This window comes from Bombina bombina, chromosome 2 (assembly GCF_027579735.1).
Source record: "Bombina bombina isolate aBomBom1 chromosome 2, aBomBom1.pri, whole genome shotgun sequence".
In the NCBI taxonomy this organism is placed as follows: Eukaryota; Metazoa; Chordata; class Amphibia; order Anura; family Bombinatoridae; genus Bombina; species Bombina bombina.
This window is the reverse complement of record NC_069500.1, coordinates 221,292,472-221,308,251: the sequence shown is the minus strand read 5'-3', so window position 1 is coordinate 221,308,251 and position 15,780 is coordinate 221,292,472. Positions and strand designations below refer to the sequence as shown.

General features: G+C 41.6%; 1 protein-coding gene across 1 annotated transcript in view; it reads right to left on the bottom strand.

Moving 5' to 3' along the window:
- The window catches only part of RASA1 (RAS p21 protein activator 1), a gene marked incomplete in the record, with an annotated part of 550,200 nt that overhangs the window by 464,883 nt on the left and 69,537 nt on the right, over nt 1-15,780 (bottom strand). The window contains 1 exon segment of the mRNA XM_053701476.1: nt 13,915-14,050. Coding sequence (XP_053557451.1) covers nt 13,915-14,050 — 136 coding nt within the window.

Genomic DNA, 15,780 nt, shown 5'->3' with positions numbered 1-15,780 from the left:
TGTCTGTATGAGCCTTTGCTTTTGAAAGGGACGACGCTTGTATTAGAATGTCGTCCAAGTACAGTACTACTGCAATGCCCCTCGGTCTTAGAACCGCTAGAAGGGACCCGAGTACCTTTGTGAAAATCCTTGGAGCAGTGGCTAACCCGAATGGGAGGGCCACAAACTGGTAATGTTTGTCCAGAAAGGGGAACCTTAGGAACTGATGATGTTCTTTGTGGACAGGAATATGTAGGTACGCATCCTTTAGATCCACGGTAGTCATAAATTGACCTTCCTGGATAGTGGGTAGAATCGTTCGAATGGTTTCCATTTTGAACGATGGTACCCCGAGAAATTTGTTTAGGATCTTTAAATCCAGAATTGGTCTGAAGGTTCCCTCTTTTTTGGGAACTACGAACAGATTTGAGTAAAATCCCATTCCTTGTTCCGTCATTGGAACAGGGTGTATCACTCCCATCTTTAACAGGTCTTCTACACAATGTAAGAACGCCTGTCTCTTTATTTGGTTTAAGGATAAGTGAGACATGTGGAACCTTCCCCTTGGGGGTAGTTCCTTGAATTCCAGAAGATAACCCTGAGAAACTATTTCTAGTGCCCAGGGATCCTGAACATCTCTTGCCCAAGCCTGAGCAAAGAGAGAGAGTCTGCCCCCTACAAGATCCGGTCCCGGATCGGGGGCTACTCCTTCATGCTGTTTTGTTAGCAGCAGCAGGCTTCTTGGCCTGCTTACCCTTGTTCCAGCCTTGCATAGGTTTCCAGGCTGGTTTGGGCTGTGAGGCATTACCCTCTTGCTTAGAGGATGCAAAATTAGAGGCCGGACCGTTCCTGAAATTGCGAAAGGAACGAAAATTAGACTTATTCTTGGCCTTGAAAGGCCTATCTTGTGGAAGGGCGTGGCCCTTTCCCCCAGTGATGTCTGAGATAATCTCTTTCAATTCTGGCCCAAAGAGAGTTTTACCTTTGAAAGGGATGTTAAGCAATTTTGTCTTGGATGATACATCCGCTGACCAAGACTTTAGCCAAAGCGCTCTGCGCGCCACAATTGCAAACCCTGAATTTTTCGCCGCTAATCTAGCTAATTGCAAAGCGGCATCTAAAATAAAAGAGTTAGCCAACTTAAGTGCGTGAACTCTGTCCATAATCTCCTCATACGGAGTCTCTCTACTGAGCGACTTTTCTAGTTCCTCGAACCAGAACCACGCTGCTGTAGTGACAGGAACAATGCACGAAATGGGTTGTAGAAGGTAACCCTGCTGTACAATAATCTTTTTAAGCAAACCTTCCAATTTTTTATCCATAGGATCTTTGAAAGCACAACTATCCTCGATAGGGATAGTAGTTCGTTTGTTTAGAGTAGAAACTGCCCCCTCAACCTTAGGGACGGTCTGCCATAAGTCCTTTCTGGGGTCGACCATAGGAAATAATTTCTTAAATATAGGGGGGGGGGACAAAAAGGTATGCCGGGCTTCTCCCACTCCTTATTCACTATGTCCGCCACCCTCTTGGGTATAGGAAAAGCGTTGGGGTGCACCGGAACCTCTAGAAACTTGTCCATCTTGCATAATTTCTCTGGAATGACCAAGTTGTCACAATCATCCAGAGTAGATAACACCTCCTTAAGCAGTGCGCGGAGATGTTCTAATTTAAATTTAAATGTCACAACATCAGGTTCAGCTTGTTGAGAAATTTTTCCTGAATCTGAAATTTCCCCATCTGACAAAACCTCCCTCATGGCCACTTCAGATTGGTGTGAGGGTATGACAGAACAATTATCATCAGCGCCCTCCTGCTCTTCAGTGTTTAAAACAGAGCAATCGCGCTTTCTCTGATATGCAGGCATTTTGGATAAAATATTTGCTATGGAGTTATCCATTACAGCCGTCAATTGTTGCATGGTAATAAGCATTGGCGCGCTAGATGTACTAGGGGCCTCCTGCGTGGGCAAAACTGGTGTAGACACAGTAGGAGATGATGTAGTATCATGTCTACTCCCCTCATCTGAGGAATCATCTTGGGCAATTTCATTATCTGTGGCAGTACTGTCCTTACTTTGTTTGGACGCTATGGCACAATTATCACACAATTTTGAATGGGGAGACACATTGGCTTTCATACATATAGAACATAGCTTATCCGAAGGCACAGACATGTTAAACAGGCTTAAACTTGTCAATAAAGCACAAAAAAAGTTTTAAAACAAAACCGTTACTGTCTCTTTAAATTTTAAACAGAGCACACTTTATTACTGAATATGTGAAAAAGTATGAAGGAATTGTTCAAAATTTACCAAATTTCACCACAGTGTCTTAAAGCCTTAAAAGTATTGCATACCAATTTTCAGAGCTTTAACCCTTAAAATAACGGAACCGGAGCCGTTTAAATTTAACCCCTATACAGTCCCAGCTACAGCCTTTGCTGTGACTTTACCAAGCCCAGAGGGGAATACGATACCAAATGACGCCTTCTAGAAACTTTTCCAACTACTTTCAGGTCCTCACACATGCATCTGCATGTCTTGCTCTCAAAAACAACTGCGCAGTAATGGCGCGAAAATGAGGCTCAGCCTACAACTGGGAAGGCCCTCCCTGACTGGAAAAGGTGTCTAACATAGTGCCTGACGTTAAAAAACGTTCCCCAAGTTTATAAGTGTGAATTATCAGCATAAACATGTAAAAAATGTCCAAATAAAGCAATCGATTTTGCCCATAAAAGTGTCTACCAGTTTTATAGCCCATATTAAGCCCTTTATTCTGTTTGAAACTAAGAAAATGGCTTACCGGTCCCCATGAGGGGAAATGACAGCCTTCCAGCATTACACAGTCTTGTTAGAAATATGGCTAGTCATACCTTAAGCAGAAAAGTCTGCTAACTGTTTCCCCCAACTGAAGTTACTTCATCTCAACAGTCCTATGTGGAAACAGCAATCGATTTTAGTTACTGTCTGCTAAAATCATCTTCCTCTCACAAACAGAAATCTTCATCCTTTTCTGTTTCAGAGTAAATAGTACATACCAGCACTATTTTAAAATAACAAACTCTTGATAGTAGAATAAAAAACTACAACTAAACACCACATACTCTTAACCATCTCTGTGGAGATGTTGCCTGTGCAACGGCAAAGAGAATGACTGGGGTGGGCGGAGCCTAGGAGGGACTATATGGCCAGCTTTGCTGGGACTCTTTGCCATTTCCTGTTGGGGAAGAGATATTTCCCACAAGTAAGGATGACGCCGTGAACCGGACACACCAATGATGGAGAAATCTTAATAGATAGAGAATCTATAAAAGTTCCTAAGAAAGTTACCCTTGTATCTGGAACAAAGGAAAAACTTTTCCAAATTAACTCCCCCCCGAGAATTCTCCGGAAAGATAACACCATGTCTATATGGTATCTTACCTGCTGTAAGGATGGCGCTTGGACTAAGATGTCATCCAGATAGTCCCAATGCCAAAGTAACGCCAGCAGAAAAAAAAGGAACCGTTGTGGAGATTCTGGGAGCCGTGGTCAGACCGCAAGAAAAGGACACAAAACGAGAAGAGATTGTCCTGAAAAAAAATCCTAGAAACTTGTGATGATTCGAGAAATCAAGAACATGAAGATTCGCGTCCTTTAAATCCACCGTGGTCATAAATTGACCCTCCTGGATTAATGGAAGAATGGAACGAATAGTTTCCATCCTGAAGGACGGTATTCCGAAATAACGTTTCCATTTTTTTTAAATCTAAAATTGACCTGAAGGTTCCCCAACCAGATTGGAAGAAATCTCAGACCCTGTTCCACATTTGGAACAGGAACTATCATTCGCAGGTAGAAGAGACTTCCTACCCAGATTAAGATTTAATGTCCTTAGACCCAGACCTTAACCATAAATTCTGTGAGTCATTATGGTAAGTCGAAAATTCAGTTCCCCGCACAATGCCCGACAGGAAATAACTGTAAAAAAGGAAGTGGCCACTTAAAGACCTTATTCTATTTTAGAATACCTTGAAGTGTCTGTCCAAAAAGAACCAGACAAAATATGACCTAATATGCTGCCGCCAAAAGGTAGCAATATCAAACCTAGAATGCCATCTCGAGCAACCTCCATGGGATCCTGAAAAGGAAACAACTATCCTCTGTAAATAGAAGAAGATCTCCTGGCTAGCTTGGCAGCTGTCCCGTCCACGGGGTGTATGCCAAGATTCCATGAGGAGACCGCTAAAGGACCCTCTCCTTCAATATAGGAATAAAAACCTAAAAATGAACGAGCATGAAGTCGCTCCAAAGTAGCTAAAACCTCCTTAAACACTGAACCCACATTTTTTCTTTTGTGATTCAGATAGAGCATGCAATTTTAAGCAACTTTCTAATTTACTTCTATAATAAAATTCTCTTTATTCTCTTGGTATCTTTATTTGAAATGCAAGAATGTAAGTTTAGATGCCGGCCCATTTTTTGTGAACATCCTGGGTTGTCCTTGCTGATTGGTGGATAAATTCATCCACCAATAAAAAAACGTGCTGTCCAGAGTTCTGAACCAAGGAAAAAGCTTAGATGCCTTCTTTTCAAATAAAGATAGCAAGAGAACGAAGAAAAATTAATAGGAGTAAATTAGAAAGTTGCTTAAAATTGCATGCTCTGAGTGACGAAAGAAAAAATGTGGGTTCAGTGTCCCTTTAAGTAATAGTTGGAGGTGATCTAGCATAAACCTGAAGAAAATACTTCAGAATCAGCAGGAGGAATCATACTGTCAGAACTGAGCGTTTACCCTCAGAAGCTGTCGAAGTATCCCATCCCTCAAGCATCCTCTTGCACTTTCCCTCGCAGCATGGGAAAAAACCTGACAACGCCCTAACCCGCTAGCATACGCGGTAAACAATGTCTAGCAAGATAACTCCAGGAGGAGTCTTTGAGGAATCGCAGGGCACTGGTAGAATGGACGCTTAAGTTATTAGGACACTTAAGGAGAAGACTGCGAAATATATTAGACATTGTCAGTATGCTGTCTGTTAGCTCAGAAGAAAAGTTTATGTCAATCCGCATAGGCATAAAAAGCCCAACATGTTTGTAACATTTTTATTCACGTTTTGACTTAAATAAAAGTGAATATCAAAAACATAATTTATGCTTACCTGATAAATTCCTTTCTTCTGTTGTGTGATCAGTCCACGGGTCATCATTACTTCTGGATATAACTCCTCCCCAACAGGAAATGCAAGAGGATTCACCCAGCAGAGCTGCATATAGCTCCTCCCCTCTACGTCAGTCCCAGTCATTCGACCAAGAATCAACGAGAAAGGAGTAACCAAGGGTGAAGTGGTGACTGGAGTATAATTTAAAAGATATTTACCTGCCTTAAAACAGGGCGGGCCGTGGACTGATCACACAACAGAAGAAAGGAATTTATCAGGTAAGCATAAATTATGTTTTCTTCTGTTATGTGTGATCAGTCCACGGGTCATCATTACTTCTGGGATACCAATACCAAAGCAAAAGTACACGGATGACGGGAGGGAAAGGCAGGCTCATTATACAGAAGGAACCACTGCCTGAAGAACCTTTCTCCCAAAAATAGCCTCCGAAGAAGCAAAAGTGTCAAATTTGTAAAATTTGGAAAAAGTATGAAGTGAAGACCAAGTTGCAGCCTTGCAAATCTGTTCAACAGAGGCCTCATTCTTAAAGGCCCAAGTGGAAGCCACAGCTCTAGTGGAGTGAGCTGTAATTCTTTCAGGAGGCTGCTGTCCAGCAGTCTCATAGGCTAAACGTATTATGCTACGAAGCCAAAAAGAGAGAGAGGTAGCAGAAGCTTTTTGACCTCTCCTCTGTCCAGAGTAAACGACAAACAAGGAAGAAGTTTGGCGAAAATCTTTAGTTGCCTGCAAGTAGAACTTGAGGGCACGAACTACATCCAGATTGTGTAAAAGACGTTCCTTCTTTGAAGAAGGATTTGGACACAAGGATGGGACAACAATCTCTTGATTGATGTTCCTGTTAGTGACTACCTTAGGTAAGAACCCAGGTTTAGTACGCAGAACTACCTTGTCTGAGTGAAAAATCAGATAAGGGGAATCACAATGTAAGGCTGATAACTCAGAGACTCTTCGAGCCGAGGAAATAGCCATTAAAAACAGAACTTTCCAAGATAACATTTTTATATCAATGGAATGAAGGGGTTCAAACGGAACACCCTGTAAAACGTTAAGAACTAAGTTTAAACTCCATGGTGGAGCAACAGCTTTAAACACAGGCTTGATCCTAGCTAAAGCCTGACAAAAAGACTGGACGTCTGGATTTTCTGACAGACGTCTGTGTAACAAGATGGACAGAGCTGAAATCTGTCCCTTTAATGAACTAGCTGATAAACCCTTTTCTAAACCTTCTTGTAGAAAAGACAGTATCCTAGCGATCCTAACCTTACTCCAGGAGTAACCTTTGGATTCGCACCAGTATAGGTATTTCCGCCATATTTTATGGTAAATCCTTCTGGTAACAGGCTTCCTAGCCTGAATTAGGGTATCAATAACCGACTCAGAAAAACCACGTTTTGATAAAATCAAGCGTTCAATTTCCAAGCAGTCAGCTTCAGAGAAGTTAGATTTTGATGTTTGAATGGACCCTGTATCAGAAGGTCCTGTCTTAGAGGTAGAGACCAAGGCGGACAGGATGACATGTCCACTAGATCTGCATACCAAGTCCTGCGTGGCCATGCAGGTGCTATTAGAATTACTGATGCTCTCTCCTGTTTGATTTTGGCAATCAAACGAGGAAGCAGCGGGAAGGGTGGAAACACATAAGCCATCCTGAAGTTCCAAGGTGCTGTCAAAGCATCTATCAGAACTGCTCCCGGATCCCTGGATCTGGACCCGTAGCGAGGAAGTTTGGCGTTCTGGCGAGACGCCATGAGATCTATCTCTGGTTTGCCCCAACGTCGAAGTATTTGGGCAAAGACCTCCGGATGAAGTTCCCACTCCCCCGGATGAAAAGTCTGGCGACTCAAGAAATCCGCCTCCCAGTTCTCCACTCCCGGGATGTGGATTGCTGACAGGTGGCAAGAGTGAGACTCTGCCCAGCGAATTATCTTTGATACTTCCATCATTGCTAGGGAGCTTCTTGTCCCTCCCTGATGGTTGATGTAAGCTACAGTCGTGATGTTGTCCGACTGAAACCTGATGAACCCCCGAGTTGTTAACTGGGGCCAAGCCAGAAGGGCATTGAGAACTGCTCTCAATTCCAGAATGTTTATTGGAAGGAGACTCTCCTCCTGATTCCATAGTCCCTGAGCCTTCAGAGAATTCCAGACAGCGCCCCAACCTAGTAGGCTGGCGTCTGTTGTTACAATTGTCCAGTCTGGCCTGCTGAATGGCATCCCCCTGGACAGGTGTGGCCGATAAAGCCACCATAGAAGAGAATTTCTGGTCTCTTGATTCAGATTCAGAGTAGGGGACAAATCTGAGTAATCCCCATTCCACTGACTTAGCATGCATAATTGCAGCGGTCTGAGGTGTAGGCGTGCAAAAGGTACTATGTCCATTGCCGCTACCATTAAGCCGATCACCTCCATGCATTGAGCTACTGACGGGTGTTGAATGGAATGAAGGACGCGGCATGCATTTTGAAGCTTTGTTAACCTGTCTTCTGTCAGGTAAATCTTCATTTCTACAGAATCTATAAGAGTCCCCAAGAATGGAACTCTTGTGAGAGGAAAGAGAGAACTCTTCTTTTCGTTCACTTTCCATCCATGCGACCTTAGAAATGCCAGAACTAACTCTGTATGAGACTTGGCAGTTTGAAAGCTTGAAGCTTGAATTAGAATGTCGTCTAGGTACGGAGCTACCGAAATCCCTCGCGGTCTTAGTACCGCTAGAAGGGCACCCAGAACCTTTGTGAAGATTCTTGGAGCCGTAGCCAATCCGAATGGAAGAGCTACAAACTGGTAGTGCCTGTCTAAGAAGGCAAACCTTAGATACCGGTGATGATCTTTGTGGATCGGTATGTGAAGGTAAGCATCCTTTAAATCCACTGTGGTCATGTACTGACCCTCTTGGATCATGGGTAAGATTGTCCGAATAGTTTCCATTTTGAACGATGGAACTCTTAGGAATTTGTTTAGAGTCTTTAAATCTAAGATTGGCCTGAAAGTTCCCTCTTTTTTGGGAACCACAAACAGGTTTGAGTAGAACCCTTGTCCTTGTTCCGACCGCGGAACCGGATGGATCACTCCCATTAATAACAGATCTTGTACGCAGCGTAGAAACGCTTCTTTCTTTATCTGGTTTGTTGACAACCTTGACAGATGAAATCTCCCTCTTGGGGGAGATAAATTGAAGTCTAGAAGGTATCCCTGCGATATGATCTCTAGAGCCCAGGGATCCTGAACATCTCTTGCCCAGGCCTGGGCGAAGAGAGAGAGTCTGCCCCCCACTAGATCCGGTCCCGGATCGGGGGCTCTCGGTTCATGCTGTCTTTGGGGCAGCAGCAGGTTTCCTGGCCTGTTTGCTCTTGTTCCAGGACTGGTTAGGCTTCCAGCCTTGCCTGTAACGAGCAACAGCTCCTTCCTGTTTTGGTGCAGTGGAGGTTGATGCTGCTCCTGTTTTAAAGTTCCGAAAGGGACGAAAATTAGACTGTCTAGCCTTAGCTTTGGCTTTGTCTTGAGGTAGGGCGTGGCCCTTACCTCCTGTAATGTCAGCGATAATCTCTTTCAAACCGGGCCCAAATAAAGACTGCCCCTTGAAAGGTATATTAAGTAATTTGGACTTAGAAGTAACATCAGCTGACCAGGATTTTAGCCACAGCGCCCTACGTGCCTGTATGGCGAATCCTGAGTTCTTAGCCGTAAGTTTGGTTAAATGTACTACGGCCTCCGAAATGAAGGAATTAGCTAGTTTAAGGACTCTAAGCCTGTCCGTAATGTCGTCTAGCGTAGATGAACTAAGGTTCTCTTCAAGCGACTCAATCCAAAATGCTGCCGCAGCCGTAATCGGCGCGATACATGCAAGGGGTTGTAATATAAAACCTTGTTGAACAAACATTTTCTTAAGGTAACCCTCTAATTTTTTATCCATTGGATCTGAGAAAGCACAGCTATCCTCCACCGGGATAGTGGTACGCTTAGCTAAAGTAGAAACTGCTCCCTCCACCTTGGGGACCGTTTGCCATAAGTCCCGAGTGGTGGCGTCTATTGGAAACATCTTTCTAAATATTGGAGGGGGTGAGAACGGCACACCGGGTCTATCCCACTCCTTAGTAACAATTTCAGTTAGTCTCTTAGGTATAGGAAAAACGTCAGTACTCGCCGGTACCGCAAAGTATTTATCCAACCTACACAGTTTCTCTGGTATTGCAACGGTGTTACAATCGTTGAGAGCTGCTAAGACCTCCCCTAGTAATACACGGAGGTTCTCCAATTTAAATTTAAAATTTGAAATATCTGAGTCCAATCTGTTTGGATCAGAACCGTCACCCACAGAATGAAGCTCTCCGTCCTCATGCTCTGCGAGCTGTGACGCAGTATCAGACATGGCCCTAGCATTGTCAGCGCACTCTGTTCTCACCCCAGAGTGATCACGCTTGCCTCTTAGTTCTGGTAATTTAGACAAAACTTCAGTCATAACAGTAGCCATATCTTGTAATGTTATCTGTAATGGCCGCCCAGATGTACTAGGCGCCAAAATATCACGCACCTCCCGGGCGGGAGATGCAGGTACTGCCGCGTGAGGCGAGTTAGTCGGCATAACTCTCCCCTCGCTGTTTGGTGAAATTTGTTCACATTGTACAGATTGACTTTTATTTAAAGTAGCATCAATACAGTTAGTACATAAATTTCTATTGGGCTCCACCTTGGCATTGGAACAAATGACACAGATATCTTCCTCTGAGTCAGACATGTTTAACACACTAGCAAAAAACTTACAACTTGGTTATAATCTTTTTTAGCAAAAAACGTACTGTGCCTCAAAGAGGTACTAACGATTAAATGACAGTTGAAATAGTGAACTGAAAAACAGTTATAGCATCAAACTTTAAAACAACAAAACTTTTAGCAAAGGTTTGTTCCCATTAGTAAAATAACAATAATTAAATTTGACATAAAAAATACAAAGCAACGTTTTTATTCACAGTCACTATAAGAATTCTCACAGCTCTGCTGAGAGAATTTACCTCCCTTCAAAGAAGTTTGAAGACCCCTGAGATCTATCAGAGATGAACCGGATCATGCAGGAAAAATAAAAGTAACTGACTGGTATTTTTTGATGCGTAGCAAAGAGCGCCAAAACGGCCCCTCCCTCTCCCACACAGCAGTGAAGAGAAACGAAACTGTCACAAATAAAGCAAAAAAAACTGCCAAGTGGAAAATAATGCCCAAATATTTATTCACACAGTACCTCAGCAATGTAAACGATTCTACATTCCAGCAAAAACGTTTAACATGATAAATAGTTATTAAAAAGGATTAGTGACCTTTAACAGAGTAGTTCTGGTGAAATACCATCCCCAGAATACTGAAGTGTATACATACATGTCATTTTAACGGTATGGCAGGATTTTCTCATCAATTCCATTCAGAAAATAAAAACTGCTACATACCTCAATGCAGATTCCTCTGCCCGCTGTCCCCTGATCTGAAGCCTTTACCTCCCTCAGATGGCCGAGAACAGCAATATGATCTTAACTACTCCGGTTAAAATCATAGTAAAAAATCTCTGACAGATTCTTCCTCAAACTCTGCCAGAGAAGTAATAACACGCTCCGGTGCTATTTTAAAATAACAAACTTTTGATTGAAGTCATAAAAACTAAGTATAATCACCATAGTCCTCTCACACATCCTATCTAGTCGTTGGGTGCAAGAGAATGACTGGGACTGACGTAGAGGGGAGGAGCTATATGCAGCTCTGCTGGGTGAATCCTCTTGCATTTCCTGTTGGGGAGGAGTTATATCCAGAAGTAATGATGACCCGTGGACTGATCACACATAACAGAAGAAACAAGAGTTACTGTCTCTTTAAATCAAATAACATTTGAATTACTAAGTAAAATGGTGTAGAGTTTCATGAACCATTGCATTTACATCTTTATTCACATTTTAACTCAAATAAAAGTGAACATCAAACAAGAGTTACTGTCTCTTTAAATCAAAACAACATTTGAAATACTAAATAATAATTGTGTAGGATCTCATGGACCATTTCATTTACCTCTTTATTCACATGTTAACTCAAATGACAGTGAACATCAAACAAGAGGTACTGTTTCTTTAAATCACATAACATTGGCAATACTAATTAGCTGGAGTAGGTTTTCATGTACCATATTAATTACTCAACAAGAGGTACTGTTTATTTATCCTCTTACGATCGTCATTGTGTCTTTCTTAAACGACACTGTTTTCTTTTTTAAACTAAGAATGCTTCCTTGCAAAGGACACAGCCTGCTTTGAAAATCTTTTCTATTCACAATTTTAGAATAGTAAGAGAAGTCACCCAGCCGCGTATTATAACGCAGCAGAGGAGACCCTCTGATGTCCCAGACGACTGAAAGGCTAAACAAGCCGTTGTGTATTAACAAAGGCGCGCGAACAATGTCGCGTCACTAGCTCCGCCCATCGTGGGCGTAACAGGATAAAGCTCTCGAGCGGCAAAAACTTAAAAATGGAGCCGTAGGGAACAAATAAGACACCATGAGCAAACGAACCTCCCAGTCGGCAAGAAGTTCATATAAGAAATCCAACGGGAGTAGAAATTACACTGAAAACAATCACAACCCACGTAAACAGTTCAGGCAGGATCCCAGACAGTTACAAACAAAACGCTGGGAGTTGCGAGAATGGTCGTGTGCAATACCTCAAGCTGCACAACAATCACAGACAAGCCAACCCTCCAAATGGCTGTAAAGCAAACCAGCCGTTAAACGAGAAAGTATGACTAAGTAAAAAAAACACCAACATGCGCATCCTGTCTATATAGTTAACCTCCAGACGGCTTAAGGCAAACAAGCCGTTATGAGCTGAAAAACACTGATGTGTAACTCAAAGCTAGAAAGTCCTAGCAAAATAAACCGTTTTTAGGTTCAACATATTGCTATGTGTACCTTAACAGTGTATATTTAAACATAACAATAGAGCCACTTCTCCACGTCCTTCCAGTGCCTGCAGTCACTCCCCAATAATATATCCTCACTCTCTCTAGGATAATTACATTGGTGTCCATGAAAATATAAAAAGTGCCAATCTTTCTGTGTACAACCTCAGAAATCTGCCCGGCAGTAAGGCAGTACACCCGGCTTGTGAAGTCCTCCCCTTCACATTGGCCTGTGGAAATAAAAAGTACTGAGTATTCTCTCTCTCAGACTTTGACAAACAGGGCAACATAAGTATATGGGAGGCGCAGTGAGAATTATGTCCCACAAGTTCCCATTGCTCTAAAGTCACGAAAAGACTGATATGGACTATGGCTACACCCTAGAACAAAGCAGCACAATCTTGCACTACTTTAAAAATAATAAACTCTTGATTGAAGAATCTAACACCTCACTTTACCTCTTCCTATCACTAAAGTAGGCAAAGAGAATGACTGGAGTGGGAGGGAAGGGAGGAGCTATTTAACAGCTCTGCTGTGGTGCTCTTTGCCTCCTCCTGCTGACCAGGAGGTGAATATCCCATTAGTAATTAAGATGATCCGTGGACTCATCGTGTCTTAAAAAAGAAAGCACATTTTTCTTGCAAGTTGTTTGCTGCTGCCACAGTGATCACCTGCCTATACAGACACAATTCATATTTATTTATTTAAGAGAGGGGCTTATCTACCAGAAAATAAACTTTATTAGGGTCTCTACACATACCAGGTGAAAAAAGGCTTAGCAGCAAAAGGATAAATCTGCAAAAACATCTATTTTATATATAAAAATAAACCTAAAGAAAACATTTCCCATACATTTTATAACCTGCAGCTACTATAACAAGTCACTTGGAACAAATCAAGAGGAAAGCAATTTTATAGTACACTATTTTCATTTTATATTAGTCTGTTTAAGTTTAGTAGCAGGATTAAAAAAAAGAAAAAAAAAAAAAAAAAGCACCATAGTAATGAGTTAGTGTGTTGCTTAGTCAATTTTCTACATCATCTGCTGCAATGTAACTTTTTTTAATACATTTATCATTAAAGGTAGCAGTTAAAATGGTAGTTTAATTTAACTACTGTGATAATAAATAATAAGTTTAATAAAACACAAGTGCAATCACTATTGGGGGCTAAAGGTCACATACTGTTCGAAGCAAGAGCTGATTAAGTAGTCAGGCAACAGGCCCTGGACAGAGAGCCCAACATGTAAGGGATCCCAAGGAGGGGCTTATGCTCACAGTAACAGTTTGTTAAATAAGCTAGCGCAGAGGTGACAGTTGAGCTACTGTAGCAGGTGTGACAGAGAACAGGCAGCAAAAGCCAGGCAAATGTATTATGGGACAACCACTGGGGCAAGCAGGAGATAAGGAGCTAGTGCATTGCCGACAGGTGCTCTAGCAGTGACTAAGCAGTTAAGGGTGGGCAGAGAGGGTGCCCTGTCCCTGGATTGGGTACTTGTGCCTGGAGAGAGTTATGTTGCTCTAGAGGCCCTGTAGTGTGGGGTCTGGCCCTGGGTCTGTGGATGTATAGGCCCTGGAGAATAGGGTCCCTGGCCTTAGATGTTGGGGGCCCTGGTGGGAGTGAATAAAGCAGGTGCCGAGTTGAGGGAGGGGCCTAGGAGGCAGGTGGGGCATAGAGAGCATGGTGGGGGATCCTTCCCTAATTTTTGGCCGGGGAACCTGGTTGATCTCAGTCCACTCCGGCTCCAAGGAAAAGCACCTTAATTAAATCCTAAATTAAAACGTGTTTGGATAATTTAAATACAATGCAGACAAGTGGATAAAAAAAAAAAAAGCAAATACAAAAAACAACTTACCTCTGGTGGTGCTACTGGAAAAAGAAGTCTTTCTTCTTTAAGTAAACATGACACATGACTGTAATACCCTATTAGGTCTGAAAGTGATGAAAACCTTCGTCCTCCAATATAGAAATCTCCACACATTGCAATTATTCTATAGGGAAAAAAAGCATTTATTTTTTAATTTCCAATAATTCTCTTAGCACGATATGTGGGTTCTTAACAAAATAGTTACATAGTCCCCTATTCAATTAAATAACCTAAAAAGGTTTTCAAGATGTTCCCTTATCATATTGCATGCAGAATTCAAGTATGAAATGGACAGCGATTAACAAGCACAATTCTCTATTTGTGTCAATGTTATTTTGCAGCCAGAAGTAGTCTTGTGGGGGGGGAAAAAACAAAACAAAAAAAAACATACAACAGGAGGACTGATGGTATACTGCATCCAAGAAAGCACAACATATTTAGTGTCCTTTAAGGTCCAGTCGTACAAAGACATGCACTTCCTATTAGATTCAATGTTATACAAAAAATATTTGTAATGAATAAAGTTTTAAGTTAGCATGTTTAAATGCTGCACTTTTATATACAAGACTAAATGTTAATAGGTAATAAGATTTATTATAAGATCAAAAAGGAAAAATAAGCCTTTTAAAAATATCTATAGGATTTCTGAGTTTTTGGGGTAAAAATAGAGCATAAATTGCATCATATGTTTGTACAAATGTTGAAATAATCAGAAATAAATACTTTGAATCTAAAATACATATTTTATTTTTTCAAACTGTAACATACCTAGTAAAATCATTTACTGAGAAATATTTCTGAATTAATGAAGTGTTTAAAAGGACCATTAAATACCATATAATTGCATAAACAAGTGCATAATACAAAGACAATGCAATAGTGCTGAGTATTAAATGAGCAGTAGATTTTTTTTCACCCTAAATTTAAATTCAATTTGCCTCGTGTACCATTTGACATCCAACAACCAATCTCATGCTCCTATGCATATACATTAAACTCTTCCACATGCTCAGTAGGAGCTGGTGCCTCAATAAGTGTGTATATAAAAATGAGCACAATTTGATAATGGAAGAATTTGGAAAGTCTCTTAAAACTGGATGATCTATCTGAATCAAGAACGTTTAATTTTGACTGTAGCGTCCCTTTAAATATCTGAATTTTACTGATTTTAAATTAATTTTCTTTATCTTTTAAAATCATGAAAATATTTCATCTGTACCATTAAATTATAAAAACTTGCAGGCAAATAAAGAAAACAGAATTTATGCTTACCTGATAAATTACTTTCTCCAACGGTGTGTCCGGTCCACGGCGTCATCCTTACTTGTGGGATATTCTCTTCCCCAACAGGAAATGGCAAAGAGTCCCAGCAAAGCTGGTCACATGATCCCTCCTAGGCTCCGCCCACCCCAGTCATTCGACCGACGGACAGGAGGAAATATATATAGGAGAAACCAAATGATACCGTGGTGACTGTAGTTAGAGAAAATAATTCATCAGACCTGATTAAAAAACCAGGGCGGGCCGTGGACCGGACACACCGTTGGAGAAAGTAATTTATCAGGTAAGCATAAATTCTGTTTTCTCCAACATTGGTGTGTCCGGTCCACGGCGTCATCCTTACTTGTGGGAACCAATACCAAAGCTTTAGGACACGGATGAAGGGAGGGAGCAAATCAGGTCACCTAAATGGAAGGCACCACGGCTTGCAAAACCTTTCTCCCAAAAATAGCCTCCGAAGAAGCAAAAGTATCAAATTTGTAAAATTTGGCAAAAGTGTGCAGTGAAGACCAAGTCGCTGCCTTACATATCTGGTCAACAGAAGCCTCGTTCTTGAAGGCCCATGTGGAAGCC